Here is a 19,495-nt window from a genome sequence, read left to right as displayed (position 1 = left end):
GGAGAGCTAAGCGCCGGCCGACTGGCGGGGGTTGCCACTTTTGGTTAGCCGACTGAGAGTCTCCCAGCCGGGGAGGCGGTGAGCGGCTGGCGGGGAGAGGGTCGCGTTGGGGGCTGCCCTGTGGGCGGGGGAGTTTGGGGTGAGGCGTGAGAGGGAGGCTCCGCGGGAGGCTGCTCCTGGGGCGAAGGTCTGGCCTGGGAGCCCAACCTGCCTAGATGAAGACGTAGCTGCCTGCGCTTTGGAACAGGGGGAGAGAATTTGGAGTAAGGGTTTCTGTGTTTTAGCATTTCTCCCAATTATGAAAACAAAGCGTACTCATTACAGATAATTGGGTGACGTGGGTGAGCGCAAGAAAAGTAAAAGTAACTGCAATCATTTAATGTTTTCCTCTGGAGGCTTCCTGGACACCTTTTAAAATTTGTGCATGATTATGCAAACTCTCGTACATATGTTTTTTATTATGAAATAGGGTCATACATTTCTTTTAAAAACTTTTTTTAGTATCGTAATAAAACAATACTGTGATTATATGTTCATGACATTTACCGTATGATCCATGAAAATTTACTATTTTAGCCTATTCATGTATACTGTTTATACGCTGTTTTAAAGTGTGTAATTCAGTATCATTAAGTACATTCATATTATTGATTTTTGAAAATTATATCTTGAACTTCTGGAATGCTTTTGTTCATATATTCGTTAAAATTGGTACCAGCATTATGACACCACTGGGACATATATTTGCAAGTATAATTAAAACATTTTGTTGGAGTTCCCATCGTGGCTCAGCAGGAAACGAATCCGACTAGCATCCATGATGATGAAGGTTTTATCCCTGGCCTTGCTCAGTGGGTTTAGGATCCAGTGTTGCCCTGAGCTGTGGTTAGGTCCCAGAAGTGTCTGGGATCTGATGTTGCTGTGGCTGTGGCATAGTCCAGTGGCTACAGTCTGATTCAACCCCTAGCCTGGGAACCTCCATATGTGGTAGCTGCGGCACTAAAAACACAAAACAAAGACAAAAAACACACCATTTAGTTTGCAGTTTGTTTTGTATAATACACATTACATGAAGCAGTAAATGCTGAGCAAATGACATTATGTGGAAAAATAGCAAAGGTGATTATATTTCTTTTCAAAATGAGAGGCTAGTATATATAAAATGCATTTTTTTTTGGCTTTTCTAGGGCCGCACTCGCGGCATATGGAGGTTTCCAGGCTAGGGGTCTAATCAGAGCTGTAGCCGCTGGCCTACACCACAGCCACAGCCATGTGGGATCTGAGCTGCATCTGCGGTCTACACCACAGCTCATGGCAATACCAGATCCTTAACCCACTGATCGAGGCCAGGGATTGAACCCGCAACCTCATCGTTCCTAGTCAGATTTGTTAACCACTGAGCCAGAACGGGAACTCCCTAAAATGCAGTTTTTAAGCACAAGTAACAGCATTAACCTAAAACCACTCTACTGTCTTTTGACTTGTATAGACTTAAGAAATAAGAGAATGTTCTCCTTTCTAAGAGTGGTGGCAAGGAAAAGAACACAGTCCTCTTTCAAGTTGTCTCAAGTTCCAAGCTGAAAACTCCTTGATGTTAGGTTGTTTATTTTACAAAGAGGTGGTGGTTTTGTTATACACATGTATACATCTGTGTACTATTCAGAGACTGGCAAATGAGGTTGCTTTTACATGTTGACTTTAATGCTGAAGAAAGGCAGACAAATTTTGGTTCAAAAAGTAAGCTGAAAAGATGGGAATATTTTGGTTTTGTCAGGTGTTCTTCTGAAATGGAGGATGATGTCGAAATGTCTTTTTACTGGTAGTTTTAATCTTGATCCACTATTTTTGGCAAGTTTCCTCGCTGTAAAATTACTGTCTTTCCTTTGTAATTATTAGTTATTTTGAGGAATTATCACTTACTTTGAGACTTTGCATAGAAAGAGCCTTTCTCCTCAACTTTCACCCACTAATTAGCATTTTTTGGCGGATCTTGTGTGCAGCAGTTATTGCTGTGTTGTTCTTCTAGGTGCCATTCATTTCTGTTTTCTCTTCTACATGTATTAACTGGAAATCTTTGTGAGGAAGAGTTGTGCCTCCTCTCCCATTTAAAAACTTAATTTAATTATATCATACGTGGGTATGTGATGTTGGGTGTTTATTTTTTGGTTATAATGCAGTGTAATGTTAATTATTTTGTGGCTGACCTTAGTCTTTCTTTGGCCACTGGGAGCTCTTCCAAATTGCCTCCTGTTTCCCCATACATGCTCCCATTCTTTTTAGTGTTTTTCCCTGATTTCTAGACACCACAAGATTCTCATCTTGTATTTTCACTTCCTCAAGCCCTGGAACCAAGGATTCCTGGTTTTGCTTATTATAGAATGGTATTTAGAAATAAAATTTTGAACATTAGGTTGAGCTCATTTCTTAATTGGCAGATTGGTATAAATATTTTAATGTTTTAAATATGTACTGGAAGCAATCTTTCTTTAGCAGCAATTATCATAGTAACTTGTTGGCTTATTATCAGTGTATAAAATACACCTTATGTACCCTCTCACTGTCAGGAAAAACATGAGAATACAAGACTGCTTAATAAGGATTTTAAAAGGAAATCAAAGTTACATTGCATATGAGATGATGAAGCAAAATGATGGAAAGAGGAAAGTGTCCCTAAAAATGCCTACGTCGGAGTTCCTGTCCTGGCTCCGCGGAAATGAATCTGAGTAGTATCCATGAGGACGCAGGTTCAATCCCTGGCCTTGCTCAGTGGGTTAAGGATCTTGCATTGCTGTAAGAGCCAGTGTAGGCTGGCTCTTACAGCTCCAATTTGACCCCTAGCCTGGGAACTTCCATATGTTGCAGGTGCAGCCCTAAAAAGAGAAAAAAGAAAGAAAGAAAGAAAGAAAAACGCCCACATGATTGCTTGGCTTTTTTTTTTTGTTCTTTTTTTTTTTTTTTTTTTTTTTAGGGCTGCACCTTCACCATATGGAGGTTCCTAGGCTAGGGGTCAAATTGGAGCTGTTGCTGCCAGCCACAGCCACAGCCACAGCAACATAGGAACTGAGCACCATCTGCAACTTATACCACAGGTCACGGCAACGCCAGATCGTAACCCACTAAGTGAGGGCAAGGATAGAACCCGCAGCCTCATGGTTCCTAGTTGGATTCATTTCTGCTGCACAACAGGAACTCTGGGGTTTTCTTTGTTCTTTTTAAAGCCATTTTCATTTGGGAATGAAACTGGGTGAAGGGAAGAAATTCCGGGAGAGAAGAGGCCTGATCCAACTCAGGCTGCTCCCCAGGCCTGGGGCTCCCATTTGTAGTACAACCTTAACAAATTGATGAATGAAACTTTTCTTCTGTGCCCAGAATCTGGGTGGGACATGGGAGGAGCCCTGAGACCTTAGGATGCCTGCCTTTAATTGAGCGGTTTCGGCTCAGTGTTCCCCATCTCTTTGCTGTGGAGCCATCCTTCAGAGTTTGAAAGGACCAGGAGGGCATCAGCTTCTGTCCATGCTTCTGGTTGGGCTTGAAGGGCCAGAATCACCTGCCAAATTCTCAGGCAGTTGCCCTCATTTTTCTGAGGGCCTGTCTCCTCATCCCCTCTTTGCCAATACTTCACGGGCCTGTTTGGACATTTCTGCAGCAGCTGCTTCAGAACAGGCCAACTTGGAGGCTTATCTTTGGTGCTGATTTCACTTTGGGTCTCAATTTCTTGAGATAAGTCAGCGCCATTTATATTTCCTGCGGGGTGCGTCTCTTCCAAATGTTTCCCTCTGGCTTTCAGTTCCCTCTGCCCCTGAGCAGTATTCTAGTCCTTTCATACCTGAGTGTCTTTCTCTTCTCCAGTCTGTTCTGGCAGTTTGGCTGGGAAAGTCTCTCCCTCTTTCCCTGACCCTCAGCTTCCTCCTGAGCAGCTCCTTTTGCTCCTTTTCTGCTCCTTTGGTGCTGCTGGAGCCTGGCCCTCCCAGTCAGGAAGCTCCCTTCCCTCTTCAGCCTCGTCTTGTTCTTGGGTCTTCAGGTCTTTTCTTACAGGCCTTCAGGTGTGTACCTTGTCACTTCTCTCTTTGCCTTTGCCTTTGCTTCCTCTGTAGACTTACTTTCCTTGCCCTGCCCTCTTCTTTGACAGCCCAGTTTCATTTCTGTGGCAAAATTTCAGCAGCCGGCTAAGCACTCATGATCCCAGAGTAGTTCTTCAGTTGACTGTCCATGCCCTAGTGGCAGCACTGCAGCTTCTTTTTCTGGGTGATGATATGCTTTCTGGTGTGAGCCTTTTCCTCATCTCAGTTTACAGTCATCTCATTTTGGTCAGTCCTAGCTACTCTTGCTGTGTCTAGGAGTCATTGAATAGATATTGGTTTGTAGTAAATGTAGGAGATGCTGGCCTCTGTTTTAATCATGGGTGAAGGTAGTGACTTTTTTAAAAAGTGCTTAACAGTGACGGGAGATGGAGGATTCCACACACCCAGCAGAAGCTGTCCATCATCTCTGGTTTGCTACATAGAGCAATGGGGCCAATTTTCAACATGTGGCAAGGTTTGCTGTCCATATAATTTTCATATATGGTCTGAGGTAGGGGTTTAACGTTATTCTTTTGTATGTGTACATCCAGTTGTCCCAGTACCATTTGTTGCTAAGTCTCTTCTCTTTGAACAGTTGGTACTTCTGTCAAAAATAAGTTGACTATAGGGGTTCTCATTGTGGTACAGCAGAAATGAGTCCAACTAGGAACCATGAGGTTGTTGGTTTGATCCCTGGCCTTGCTCAGTGGGTTAAGGATCCGGCCTTGCTGTGAGCTGGGTCACAGATGTGGCTTGGATCCTGCATTGCTCTGGCTGTGACATAGGCTGGCAGCTGTAGCTCCGATTTGACCCCTAACCTGGGAATCTCCATATGCTGCGGGTATGACCTTAAAAAGGAAAAAAAAAAAAAAAAGGTGACTATAGGAGTTCCTATTGCAGCTCAGTGGATTAAGAACCTGACTAGCATCTGTAAAGATTCAGGTTTGATCCCTGGCCTCACTCAGTGGGTTAAGGATCTGGCACTGCTGCAAGCTTGATTCGGTGTTCCCATGGCTGTGGAGTAGGCTGGCATCTGTAGCTCCAATTCGATCCCTAGCTGGAAACTTCCATATGCCTCAGTCGCAGCCCTAAAAGAAAGGAAAAAATAAGTTGACTGTAGATGGGTGGGCGTATTTCCAGATTCTGTTTCACTCATGTATGTCTATCATGCCTGCATCACACTGTCCTTTTTTTTCTTCTTCTTCTGTTTTCTCCTCGAATTGACACCCATTCCCATCATGCTGAATCTTTTGTCTCCCCCCCCCCCCCCAGAGGTCCCTCTTAAGTAGGCTTTCAGTTTTCTCACCCGTTTGCTTGCTGTGGTTCCTTATGGCTTGCCTTCTCTCCATGCATCATTTCATTCTGAGAACCAATTTCTAATTTCCTTTGTTTTGTCCTACTTGCAGTTCAGAATTTATATAGAGAGTATAGGGAGGGACTCCAAGGGTGATTCAGTCATTGAATTTCATCTTTTTTTTCTTTTTTTTTTTTTGCTTTTTAGGGCCATACCCAGGGCATATGGAAGTTTCCAGGCTAGGGGTTGAATCAGCTGCAGCTGCTGGCCTACACCACAGCCACAGCAACTCAGTATCCAAGCCACGTCTTCGACCTACACCACAGTTCATGGCAATGCCAGATTCTTAACCTACTGAGCGAGGCCAGGGATCAAACCCGCGTCTTCATGGTTCCTAGTCCAGTTCTTTTACTGCTGAGCTGTGAAGGGAACTCCTAAATATCATCTTTGAGCAGAACTTTGGCCCTGGCCATGAAGAGGCTGATGACCAATCTACAGGTAAGGTATACTTGAGTCTAGTGCTCAGCCCTGGTCCAATAACCTGTTGTCCATCATGAGATGAGCTGGGTTGCTTGGCACAAAGCATGGTTGCCTCAGATTCCCCCTCAGAAAGACTGAGGCAGGGATGCTTCCTGGAAGGGCCTGTTGCCAAGGCAGGTTCTGGGGTTGACAAAGCTAGGACAGTAGCCAACTCTGGAGACAATGAGATTAGGAATCAAGGAAGCAGCTATCTCTAACTCTCCATATGCTAAAATGGTATCATGGCTTGTGGCTTTGGAACCAACATTTTTGTCTTTAGATATGACCATGATTGCTCTGCCTTCTCCTGACATTTATATTTAAAAGTTTCAGAATTCAAAAGCAAATACTCAGCTCTTCATTCTTGTTATGATTATAGATGATACAAAATACATACTTTGATCCATATTTCAAATCACTACCTTTGTTAATTTTAATAGAATTGCAGTACTGCACCTACCAGTCCAGTGCTCCAGGGACTAGGCCCTCCCCACTTTTAGAGTTCTTTTATCTTCTTCAGTAATTTTCCCCAGCATTTCTGAATCCATAGCTTCTCCAAATATTGTTAATAGTCTATGATAACAGAAACATTTCATTTTGAACAATTTCTCTTAATTATGTTTGTCCACATTGTTTCTCACACTTGATTTGAAGTATTTGTCACCACTGTCTCTCCACAACATCTTTGCTGAACTGTGGAAAGACAATGTCATGACTTGTAAAGGACCTTAGAGTTCATCATTTTACTAAGGAGTCTTCACATCTAAGTGACTTCTGGAAGATCACACCATACTTTCCAGTCTGGTCTCTTGCCTTCCAGTTGGTTTCTCACCTGGCTGTACTGTCTCAGCATCTCTCTGTCCTGATAGTACTTCTTCCATCCTATCCACTAACCAGGATATTCTGTCTTTCTGTCCATGAAGAAAAATTTGAACTATTTCACATTTTCTCTTCTGTTCTCAATGTGTCTCCTCATTCCTTAGCTCTAAGGTGAATTTTTTTTAAGGTACATAGGATCCTGATGATTCTGTTTCCGCAGTAGGACAAGAAATGTGTAACCCTTGTTTTCTTCTTTCTTTTGGCAGCAGGTGAGAACGGGATGGAGTGTTCAGACTTGCCTCCAAAGCAGGAAAGCTCTAAAGAATCAGAGGCATCTGATAGGACCTCAGGAGTTCTCTATGAAGTGATTCCTGGAGGACCAGTCGCTGGAGATGCCTATGAAGAGGCTTTAGAGAAGCTCGGAGCTCAGCCCTCAGATGAAGAAGGGAGCAGACTGGAAAGTGATCTCTTGGAAATAACACAGGAGGATAAAAATAAATGCACTGAAGATGGATGTGCTGAATATAAGGATCTTGGAGAACATCCAGATCTATCCCCCAGTCCTGTAGGACATCAAGGAGTTCTAAAGGGACAGAAATTCTATCAATGTGATGAATGTGGCAAAGCTTTTAATTGGAGTTCACACCTCATTGGGCATCAGAGAATCCACACTGGGGAGAAACCCTATGAATGTACTGAGTGTGGTAAGACCTTCAGGCAGACCTCTCAGCTCATCGTCCATCTCAGAATCCACACAGGGGAAAAGCCCTATGAATGTAGTGATTGTGGAAAGACCTATCGCCATAGCTCCCATCTCATTCAACACCAGAGACTCCACAGTGGGGAGAAACCATATAAATGTAGTGAATGTGGGAAAGCTTTCAATGAGAGTTCCAAACTCTTTGACCATCAGAGAATCCATACTGGGGAGAAACCTTATGGATGCAGTGAGTGTGGAGCAGTCTTTAGTCGGAGTAAAAGCCTTGTCCGCCATCAGGTCCTTCACACTGGAGAGAAACCTTACAAGTGCAATGAGTGTGGGAAAGCTTTCTGTTCCAACAGAAATCTTATTGACCATCAGAGGATCCACACTGGGGAGAAACCTTATGAGTGTAATGAATGTGGCAAGGCCTTCAGTCGGAGTAAATGTCTTAATCGACATCAGAGCCTCCACACTGGGGAAAAACCATACAAATGCAGTGAGTGTGGGAAAGCCTTCAATCAGAACTCTCAACTTGCTGAACATGAGCGAATTCATACTGGAGAGAAACCTTTTGAATGTAATGAGTGTGGCAAGGCATTCAGTCTGAGTAAATGTCTCATTCGACACCAGAGACTTCACACAGGTGAAAAGCCCTATAAATGCAAAGAGTGTGGAAAGTCCTTCAATCAAAACTCATACCTCATTATTCACCAGAGAATTCACACTGGTGAGAAACCTTATGGATGTATTGAATGTGGGAAGGTCTTCAGTCATAATTCTAGCCTTATGGTACATCAGAGAACCCATACTGGAGAGAAACCCTATAAATGCAAAGATTGTGGAAAAGCTTTTCGTGACAGCTCACAACTAACTGTGCACCAGAGAGTTCACACTGGAGAGAAACCCTATGAGTGTATTGAGTGTGGGAAGGCCTTCAGTCAGCGTTCCACTTTCAATCACCACCAGCGAACTCACACTGGAGAGAAGCACTCAGGGCTGGCTCGGTCCATTTCTTAGGGCATAATTCTCCCAGACAAAGAGTAAGGAACTTTGAGTTAAGGTTTCTTTATAAGAACTGTGCTCACCCCCTTGCTGTACAGTGGGGGGGAAAAAAAAAAAAAAAAAAAAAAGAACTGTGCTCACCCTGGTCTCTGCTTGGAACCACTAATCAAAGTTGACCATCCCTAAGTGCTTTCTGCTGGATCACGAAGGTGGGAAAGTGGGAGTAACAGTGTAGGTATCCTCCACTTTTGAGGAAGTAAGGACTACATGTTTCATGTGCTCGTAGGTATCTTTCTTTCACTTTTTTAAAAATTTAAAATCCATCTCATTTCTTAGTTATGCATCTCATAGTCAGGTTAGGAATAGGTTTTTCCCTATTCTCTTCCACCTTCTCTGTTTTGTCTTTTACATAAAGTCTTTCTTTAAAACTTTGATTCATTCTTTGCTAACTCTTGAACGTGGCCTTTTTATTGTATTTTACATTATTTTTAGAGCTGCACCTGCAGCATATGGAAATTCCCAGGGTAAGGGTCAAATCAGAGCTGTAGCTCCCAGCCTACACCACAGCCACAGCAATGCCAGATCCAAGCCACATCTGTGACCTACACCACGGCTCATGGCAACTCTGGGTCCTTAACCCACTGAATGAGGCCAGGGATCGAACCTGCATTCTCATGGATATTAGTTGGGTTCTTAACCACCTAGCCATAATAGGAACTCTTGAATGTGGCCCTTTTAAGACCTACTCTAATGTAGAGCCTTATCACTTGTGTTCTCTGCTTAGAAAATCTTTTCTTCTTCCTGCTTGCTAATAATCATTGTCCCTTGAAACTTTTAGATCCAGGTCTCTCCGAAAGATTTTCTTCTTCAATTGCTTTTTTTCCTTCAAACCTTCTGTTGATTGGACTTCAGTGCTTTGAATTAGCCCTTGCTATAATTTGCAGTTTTTATTAAATTGCCTTGTCAATTCTTATCCTAATGTGTATGTATATACTTTTATTCTAACTTAAAGAAGACTTTGAGGTTGGGTATGGTATCTATTTCTTTTGGCATGTGGATAACACTTTGTACATACTCGTTGTTAAATAGCTTTTGAAACTCACCTCTCCAGGCGTTCTTTTGTGGTGTAGCAGGTTAAGGATCCAGTGTTGTCAGTGTACCAACTTTGGGTTGCTTCTGTGGCACAGGTTTGATCCCTGGCCCAGTAACTTTCATATGTCTTGGGTGCAGCCAAAAAACAAACAAAAAGCCCCTAAAACCAAAAAACCTCACCTGTCTAATTAAACTATGCTGAACAATTGAACTCCCCCCCCCCCCGACCACCAGACCTAAATCTTCTGAAGATTGATATCATAGGATATCACATACAAAGGCCTCATTCAGTAGCTCCCGTGGTGGTGCAGTGGTTAACAAATCTGACTAGGAACCAATGAGGTTGCGGGTTTGGTCCCTGGCCTTGCTCAGTGGGTTAAGGGTTCGGCGTTGCCGTGAGCTGTGGTGTAGGTTGCAGACGCGGTTTGGATCCCACGTTGCTATGGCTCTGGCATAGGCCGGTGGCTACAGCTCCAATTAGACCCCTAGCCTGGGAACCTCTGTATGCCACGGGAGCGGCTCAAGAAAAGGCAAAAAGACAAAAAAAAAAAGGTCTTGTTCATATCTTCTATATGTGTCCTTGAGAGTCTTGCTACTGTTTCTTCAGCCTCAAAGAGCTAATGTGCAAGTGTGTGTCTGTGTTTGTGTGTGTGTATCTAGGCATTGGAGGCAGCTGTGGTGTTCCACTGATATGTACTTTGCCCTGCACACTGATTCTGGTTCTGAGCAAGATTTATCCACCCTGCTACCTAAGTAAACAAGAACAGCATCAAAATTTACTGCAAAGACGACTCCACTTTTGTGACAAAGGTGATTGAAAATTTTAATTACTAGCAGTCTTGGGTGATTGGAATTAATAGTAATGAAGTTTTTGACAAGATAATAGAGTCACACTATTTCCTTATCAATTAGTTCTGTCTACCTGCAGCTGTCATCTGATTTCAAGATGAGAGGTTTACCTTTAATTATTGTGATTATCTTCTAGGCCAATTTTCATAAGTCATAAGAAACAGAAGATCTTTTCAGGGGATTTCCTCTTCTTTTACAGTCATATATCAGATTTAAGTTTTTTCTTTCCACCCTTGCAGTAGGATCTCATTGCTAGGGGCCTTAACCCTTAGCTTCTGTTATCTGCCCTCTTCCTTTGAGCAATATGAGAGAATTGATAGTGCAGCATGGATGGAGGAGATTAGAGGGGTATATCAGGTATATAACCTGGAGGGGAGAGGTTTTTACAAGCTGTGATTTATGTCTGAGACAGTGGGGAAGAAGAGAGTTGTGCCTCAAGAAAATAAGAATTAGAAATGATTCTTGCTGAGGCATCTCAGATAAGATTAGAAAGGATTTTTACTAAACAATTACTGAACTGAGGACAGGATTAGGAACTTTCCATATGTGAGCATATATTATAAATTTCTGTTATAGCTATATATTTGGTGTTTATTTTCATTTTTTAAAAACAAGATATGCCTGGAGTTCCTGTTTTGGCACATTGGAAATGAATCCAACTAGGAACTATGAGGCTATGGGTTCGATCCCTGGCCTTGCTCAGTGGGTTAAGGATCTGGCATTGTCCTGAGCTGTGGTATAGGTCGCAGACACCACTTGGATCTGGCAGTGCTGTGGCTGTGGTGTAGGCCAGCAGCTGTAGCTCTGATTCAACCCCTAGCCTGGGAAACCTCCATATGCCTCAGGTGTGGCCCTGAAAAGCAAAAATAAAATAAGATAAAACAAGATATGCCAGTAGGACTTTTCTTTCTTTAAGTGTTTTACTTTGGGAGCTCCCAGATTTCAGGGAAGAGCTTGACCCCATCTGAGAACATGGGTCCATCCGTCTACCTGTGTTTGAACATGAGTGGTCATCCCTTCAGTAGACTCCCTGTCTGTTGAATATTGTAATTTTATCTTCTAGTTCTTCTTATACCCTCCCCCACGAAGTCTCTGGAGGAAGGCATCCAACACTGTAACTCTCTTACCTGACCCCCACCACTAGTCTGGGCTCAGTGTTCAGTAGAAATGAATGTACTCACTTCCTAGAAAAACACTCAGGCTCTTGGTTGGAAGAAAAATGGCTACATTTGAAAGCCACACCTCAATTTCTACTGGTTATTACTATATTTAAATTTTTTCTTAACAGCTGCACCTATGGCATATGAAAGTTCACAGGCCAGGGATCAAATCCGAGCCACAGCTGCAACCTACACCACAACTGTGGCAACACCAAATCTGTAGACCACTGTGCTGGGCTTGGGATTGAACCAACGCTGACACAGAGACAACACTGGATCTTCAACCCTCTGCACCACAGTGGAACTCTTTAAAAGGTTGTTTTTTGTTTGTTTGTTCAATTGTTTGTTTTTCTTTTTAGGGCCACACCTGCAGCATATGGAGGTTCCCAGGCTAGGGGTTGAATTGGAGCTGTAGCTGCAGTCCTTTGCCATAGCCACAGCAACACTGGATCCAAGCAGCATCTGGGACCTATGCCACAGCTCAGGGCAACATAGATCCTTAACCCACTGAGCAAGGCCAGGGATTGAACCTATGTCTTCTTGAATGCTAGTCAGTTTCTGCTGAGCCATGATGGGAATGCCTTTAAAAGGTTTTTTGTCTGGTTCTGATTACCATGCTAAATTATTTTTAAGAGTTTTTGTGGTGGTAGTTTTTTTTTTTTCCCCAAGGGCCACATCCATGGCACATGGAAGTTCCCAGGCTAAGGGTCGAATTGGAGCTGTAACTTGGAGCTGCTGTCCTACATCACAGCCACAACAATGCCAGATCTGAGCCACATCTGTGACCCGTGCCACAGCCTGCAGCAATGCTGGGTCTTTAATCCACTTAGCAAGGCCAGGGATTGAACCCACATCCTCATGGATACTCTGCTGGGTTCTTAACTCCCTGAGCCACAACAGGAACTCCTTTTAAGAGTTTTTCTTTTGTTTTTATTTCCCACCTTTTCTCATTTTTCAGTAAATAGCCATTAGTGTTCTCTTAATTTCCAGTCTGTATGCTACTTATGTTGTTCATGAGCACAAATATTAAAAGAAGTTTTGGAGTTCCCATTGTGGTGCATTGGTAACAAACCCTACTAGTATCCATGAGGATGCAGGTTTGCTCCCTGGCTCTGCTCAGTGGGTTAAGGATCCTACATTGCTATGAGCTGTGGTGTAGGTTGCAGACATGGCTCGAATCTGGTGTTTCTATGGCTATGGTGTAGGCCAGCGGCTGCAGCTCTGATTCAACCCCTAGCCTGGGAACCTCTATGCCACAGGTATGGCCCTAAAAAGAAAAACAAACAGACAAACAAAAAACACATAAATAACTATGGCAATAGGCTAAGTGTGAGATGTATTCACAAGAGACCTAATGACCTGGCTTAGGTTTAGAGAATATTCATTAATTTTTTAAAAAGTATTTGTCGTGGTCTTTGCACTTGGGTAAGAAGAACAATTTCTGACATGGTTAGGTGAAGAGAAAGAAGAGTTAATTGAGATAAGATACTCTGCACTTGCTGTGGGATGGCCACTCGATAAACAGGGAGAGCCAACCACAGGCTTGTGGTCGTGTCTGTTTTTATAGGCCAGAGAGAGGAGAGGTCTTATGAATACATCTGTTGACCTGCTGATTGTTTGGGGAAAGGGGTCTTAGGGTACACTTGCTGGTTGGTTGGAGGCATATATTCCTCTACAGGGGTGGGGTGAGGAGTGGGCCACATACCTTTCCTTTTTTTTTTTTTTTTTGCCATTTCTAGGGCCGCTCTCATGGCATATGGAGGTTCCCAGGCTAGGGGTCCAATCGGAGCTGTAGCCACCGGCCTACACCACAGCCACAGCAATGTGGGATCTGAGCCAAGTCTGCAACCTACACCACAGCTCACGGCAACGCCAGATCCTTAACCCACTGAGCAAGGGCAGGGACCGAACTGCAACCTCATGGTTCCTAGTCGGATTCGTTAACCACTGCGCCACAACGGAAACTCCCACATACCTTTCCTAATAGCGGATAGGAACTAGTAAGCCCGGTTGCTGGAGGTGGGGAGGGGCATTACAGTGAGATGGGTGGGGCAATGATAAAGGTCTGGTAATTCTTGTCTTGCCCAGAGGCTTTGAGTTCTATCTTCTTGAAGAGGCCTTTGCAGTCCAACAGCATTTACTGAGCAGTTGCCATGTTCCAAGTGCTGTTTTAATTAGTTGGTGTGTGGCTGAAGCACAGACACCATTATGTCAGCTCCATTTTAGGCCCACAGTCCCCTTCCTTTTTAACTGAGCTTTAGCTTACTCATAAGGAATGCACCCAGTCCAGATAAGCTCCGTCATTTCTTACCCTTATCTGCATCTGATATGAGGACTGGAAGAATGCCTTTGCTGTTGTAGATGGTTAAAAGTGTAGGAGGAATAACAAGACCCCCCAGGGGGAGAAGAAACCTCTGGTTCCTGCTGGTATGGATGTGCTTCTCTGTTAGTGGTCAGATTCTATCTTTGGCCTTGTCCAGATGTGTTCCCAAGGCTGTTGCCTCAGAATCATACCCCTGCCCCTCCCTTGAATAGAAACCAATTAAACGTTCCTAAGTTTCAGGAGGATGCTGCAAAGAGAAAAAAACAAGGACTGGTTAGAGCCAACTAAGCACAAGTTGGCAGAAGATTTGACTTCCAGTAGACCTTGAGCCTCATTATACAGTTACTATAATGCATTAGCATGCTGAACAACACATCCACCAGCCCCAGGACTGTTAACAGTTGTTGTGACTACAACCAGAAAAGCCCATACAGGGACTGAAAAGGAGTGTTTTGTCAGTTCTGGGTCCAAGCCACGGCCCTGTTCTCAGAGAAGTCATAGATATTCCTCCCAGTCTTTCCAGTTCCTTACCTTTTACCTCAACTAGTATATTTGCTGTCTCTGCCCACATTGTGTTGAGAACTTGATTTGTGAACTAGGTTCCTGCTTCTCCATTCTTTGGCCATTGAATAAAGCTTGTTCTATTCCAATGTCAGCATAGGTTTAGTTATTGGCTGCCAGAATCTGATTGGAAAAAGAAACTCCCTCACTGAGACAAAAGGTCAGCTCAAGGCTAGGACCCTGGTTCGAGTCTAATTGATCAATTTGGTGACACTTTGAATCCCCTGTATATCTTCGAGTGGTGCTAAGTGCAGCTGCAAATGCCTCTGAATGGTCATCTACACAATCCTTTCTGTGTGTGAGTTACCCACAATATACTTCATAATTGCACTCTATGGAGTTGCCTTTGGTTTTTGGTCTCAAAGTTCCTTCTCAAAGTTTGGAGGTTATCATTCAACATCCCTGCCATCCAACCCTTGGGATATAGCAGTAAACAAAACCAGATTCCATAATCTGTTTTCCCCATGCCTATGGCCTAACCCAAAGATAGATCTCCCAGCCATTACCAATAGAATTTTACCTCTCCCTGAGAGTCTTCCTGATCCTGTCTCTACCCCTTGCATTTTGAGGCATACAATTCTCACTTTGGAGGAAGATGGGAATGGGGAGGGGTGGTGGGGTTGGGGATGTGAATTCCTTGAGGAGGAGGAGGGGCTGAATTTCATTTGGTCTTATTTATTTATTCCTGTATTTCTTTTTCTTTCTTTTCTTTTGGCCATACCCAGGGCAAGAAGAAGTTCCCAGGCCTGGGATCTAACCTGTGCCACAGCAGTGACCCATACCACTGTTGTAGGATTCTTGTACAGGGAGACAAGACACCAAGGCCTTTTTGTTAGGAAGCAGCCTTTATTTGTGCCAGCACTGGCTCAGTGGATTCATATCCAAAGGCTGAGCCCTGAACCCAGCAGGGCATCACCATATATACCCCATTAGTTTTCCTGCTACATCTAAATTCCTTTGTCTCCCTTATAAGGTGTTCTATAAATTTTGAGCAGATAGTTATAGATAGGCCTGCACTCATGGATACAGGTTATGCTACATTGTTGTAGAACTGTGCATGTGAGCACAGATGTTGGTGTTGCATGTTGCCTTCCCTTTGTTCTGGGAGGCCCCTTTCCCCTCCCCACTACATTCCCCCCCTTGATGCTCTGATCCCTTTCTTAGGGTCAAAGAGCATCACCTTGGGCTAGGGGTTTATATTTCCATAGCATCATCACGTATGTGGTCATTTTCTTTTCAACCATGGCCTCAATGAGGCCAGAGACAGATTTTATAACTAGAGGAGCCAGACAGGGAAAGATCAGGCAGCCTTTCAAGATCATGAGTGCAATACCTATGAGGGTTTTGAATCCCCCAAAGGTTGAAAACCATCCCTCGAATAGCTCTCCAGGGTTTTAGCCCTTTCAAGTTTGTATGGGGACATGTGCCACTTTTTTGATGTTTGTGGTGATGTTAGCCATGGCCTGGCTGTTGTCATCTATCTGGAGGTAGCAGTCGGATTGATTAAATTTTTCACATAGACCCTCCCTCTTTTGCTAATAGGTGATCTAAGGCTAGGCGGTTCTGGTAAATAGCTGTGCATTTTTGTGATTGTTGTTTTGCCATGAGTTCAAGGGTCATGGCTGTTGGATTAGTATTCATTTTCAGGACCGCCTGTAACCTGATAATTCCTTTGAGCATATATATATATAGGAGTCCGGTAGCCCCAAATCCCGTCTTGTGCCCAAGTGGCTGGACCGTATGTCTCAATAATTCTCTGGGTGGCCACTCATTTCCCCCCCATCTTTGTTGTCCCCCTATCACAAGACTTCTTTTGGTTTTAACCTTTAGGCTCTGATAAAGGGGAACCCCTAATTTTTCTCCCTCCTGGTTTGGCAGGAGGAAAAATCCTCATTGGATTATTTCCAATGGTGCAACTCCCTTTCCAATGAGGGGGGAGTTGTGTATATGCTCTTCTTCTACATATCCAAAACAGCCCATCAGGTGCCCTCCAGGGTTTGGTGTCGCTAAGAGTGAGACTGTCCCAGTGCTTTACTAATTTCAGGTATGCCACAGAATGGATTGGTCTCCTCCTCAGTATGTATAGTACAATTGACTATGGCTTGATAGGGAGAGGATTGGCACTGGGAGGTGCTAACTGTGGAAGCCAGGGCCTAATACCAGGTAGGAGAGTTTGGCCACCACCCCAAACTTGTAGAGTTCCAAGAAAGCCTTCTTTTTACATGGAGTTTCTCCTACCCATTATGTATAATCGGGACCTGTTCTACTAATGCACTCTTATCCAATTACCTCTGAGGCCAAACCCCAAATTTGGGGCTGGTTATTTTCTCTCTCCATTATGGAATGATTCCATTGGAGTAAGTGGAATGCATTTAGGCTGGTACCCTTCCAAGGCCATTTTTCACCCATAAGGTGACCCAACAGTCAGTGACATTGAACTCATGGGCAGTCCTTTCAGCTAGGTCAATGAAAAGGTTTTTCCCTAGGGTGGGGAAGTCCTGGTCTGGACCCAGTCTTTCTTGGATTGGTCATAGACTGGGCTGGACCCCGAACTTGGGAGCCTTAACCTGCCTGTTGTTTTATTTTTTGTGTAGTTTCTCTGAATAGCTGGGCCTGGGTGTGATCTTGAATTTTTCCTCCATTGGACATGTCCCAGTGCCCAAGCCCCTGTTTCCTTTCTCTTTTGTCCCTGGCAAATGTGCCCCTCTGGGTATTTTGTCTTTATCCAGCCCATCCAATACTTTTTACCATTACATGTGCAAAGGGTGGGGGTGGTACCTCGATAACAACCAGCTGGCTGTACCTTCCCTCGATACCAAATCTTCCCCATATGCTTATCACAAGGGGTGGAATTTAAGTCTACCAAAGGACCAAAAGGGGCCCAGACCAGAAGCAACCAATAACAACAAAACATCCTACCCAGAAGATGAAGCACAGCGCTAGCAGGAACCTTTTGCCACATTTCCAATTGGCCGGGGCAGTTTCCACCAGCCCTATGGCAAAGATTAGGACAATGACCACAATAACAGGTACCAGGGTGGCAGTACATCACAATAAGGGGACCAAAATGAGGAACAGACACAGTCTATTTATCTCATCTGGTGGCTGATTCCTAAAGCTTCTGAGGTGCATAGACTAGTCAGCCTCCAGAGTGACTAGAGCAGGGCTATTGTCTTTGTAGTTCTCTGAAGCTGTAGCTTGCTTCTTTTGGATGGTCAGATTGCATGGTGTCAAGGGATCAGGGATCACTCCCAGTCTCACGCTGCTGGTTTTACTCCGCTATGTTGGATCCAAGGAGCCACTTCTGTTACCTTTACTGCAGTAGGTGTGGATAAAATGACAGTAAATGGGCCCCTCCAAAGAGGTTTAAATGGCTGGACATTCCATTCTTTTACCCATATAGCATCCCCTGGTTTGAAGGGGTGGGTGTTGTCTGTGGTTAGGCTTACAGGTGGCCACTCCCTAACCCACTGATGGAGGGTGGCCAGGGTGGAACCTAGCCCCTGTATCTGTTGTCTCGGTGGGGTTTTCTAGTTCCTTTAAGTCCCCCCTTATACCCTTGATGAAAGGGGGGGGATGCCCACAAAGAGAAAACCCAGTCTGTTTAGTAGGGCTGGACCTAATTTTTAGTAAGGCTACTGGCAAGAGCTAGTCCCAATGTAGGTGTGTCTCCTGATCCAGTTTGTTTAATTGCAGTTTCAGAGTCCAACTTATTCGTTCCATCTTTCCAGAGCTCTGGGGCCTATAGGCTGTGTGCAACTTTGTCACCGATTGTACTATTTTTAACACCTTTGTCACTAATTGTACTGCTTTTGCCACAAATGCTGGTCTGTTAAATCTGGTTGACTGGAGAATATTTTATCCATGACTTTAATACAATCATGATCTTATTGACCTGGCCCAACTGGTGTAGGGTTGTAGGGTTTAGAGTCCTCACCACCTCCAGGCATATGTGTGGATTTTTACATAACATTTCCTGATATTTGACCATCCAGGCATTAGTCAGCCAGTATTGTCCCTTATATCCCATTAATATCAGTACTGAATGTGGCACACAGACTGTTAGGTCTTGACCCATAGCTGACTTATTAGCTTCTGACACTAAGAATGCTGTGGCTACAAGTGCCCGCAGGCAGGGCGGCCACCCATGGGCAACAGAGTCAAGTTGTTTAGAAAGATATGCCACTGGATGATGTCATGACCCCAGCATTCAACCTGGTGCACTCGTGTACATACTAGAAGAAAGGCTTGGAGATGTCTGGGAGTCCCAGGCTGGCGCGTTGATGAGGGCCCACTTAATTTTTTTCCAAAAGCCTTTTGTTGTACTCGTTCCCACAAGAGGTTCCCATTTCTGCCCCCCTTTGCAGCCTCATAAAGGGGTTTTGTTAGAATGAAGAAGTTTGATATCCAGATCTTGCAGTAACCTGTGACCCTGAGAAATTTTTGAACCTGGTGTCGGGTGAAGGGGAACCAGGACTGAGCAGACAGCCAGGCTTTTCTCAGGGTCGAGCTGACGTTGTCCCTGGGATATGTGAAAGCCAAGGTACTTAACTTTTTTTTTTTTTTTCCTCTTTTCGGGGGACTGGCTCTGGGCATAAGCATGCACATTTACTGTCCCTGCTGGCTGAACTTTTTGGTTGCCTTCTGACCAGTGTATATGGGGTTAAAACTGGCAGCTTGGAAGAGGCAGCTACTGATAAAGTTATGGGTGAGTCAGGGAGGGGATGTCAGCAGAGGGGCTGTTCTAGGAGGAGGCATCCACCCCTGGTACAGCCAGCCAGCTGCTGGGAATGCGGGCACACTGGAGGGTACAATGGTGCATAAGGTGGGGGAATTTCCTCTGAGTCCTCAGATAAAACAGGCTTTTTGGGATCCTGTTGGCATTCTGAAGGAGCTGTTATTTGAGCCATTATGATTTTATGATTTTCTTCGACAGCCTCTTAGCCAAGGTGGCCAAGAAAGGACCATGTCTTGCCAGCAGTCAATGTAAGGGAATTTGTCTGGGTGCTCTGGGCTGCCTGTGATGACTCTAAACACTTTGTTAACTAGTTTTTTATCTAGTGACCCCTCATAAGGCCAGCCCACCCTGAACAAAGGCCAATCTATTTCACA

At 44.2% G+C, this 19,495-nt stretch overlaps 1 protein-coding gene across 8 annotated transcripts; it reads left to right on the top strand.

Moving 5' to 3' along the window:
- LOC100626731 (uncharacterized) lies at nucleotides 1-9,371 on the top strand. Of its 8 annotated transcripts, none has more exons than XM_084988016.1 (3): nucleotides 1-78; nucleotides 5,563-5,853; nucleotides 6,963-9,371. In XM_084988016.1, the coding sequence occupies exon 3, from the start codon at nucleotides 6,974-6,976 to the stop codon at nucleotides 8,411-8,413; it is 1,440 nt and encodes a 479-aa protein (XP_084844142.1). In that variant the 5' UTR covers nucleotides 1-78; nucleotides 5,563-5,853; nucleotides 6,963-6,973; the 3' UTR covers nucleotides 8,414-9,371. The 8 variants fall into 8 exon arrangements, with proteins under 8 accessions (XP_084844142.1, XP_020927386.2, XP_084844143.1 ...); XM_021071727.2 differs by having other exon boundaries at nucleotides 6,960-9,371; XM_084988017.1 differs by having other exon boundaries at nucleotides 1-263.
- Nucleotides 9,372-19,495: the final 10,124 nt, after the last annotated feature.

This window comes from Sus scrofa, chromosome 13 (genome assembly GCF_054392235.1).
Source record: "Sus scrofa isolate SSC_HxYL_T2T_F1_AM1 chromosome 13, Sscrofa_HxYL_maternal_Yorkshire_Landrace_v2.0, whole genome shotgun sequence".
NCBI classification, from domain to species: domain Eukaryota; kingdom Metazoa; phylum Chordata; class Mammalia; order Artiodactyla; family Suidae; genus Sus; species Sus scrofa.
Note: the sequence above shows the minus strand (reverse complement) of the source record. Positions and strands in the feature narration are given on the sequence as shown.

Excerpts from the sequence above, each read along its gene's own strand:
- LOC100626731 (XM_013990092.3), top strand. The coding sequence starts at position 6,974 with ATGGAGTGTTCAGACTTGCCTCCAAAGCAGGAAAGCTCTAAAGAATCA.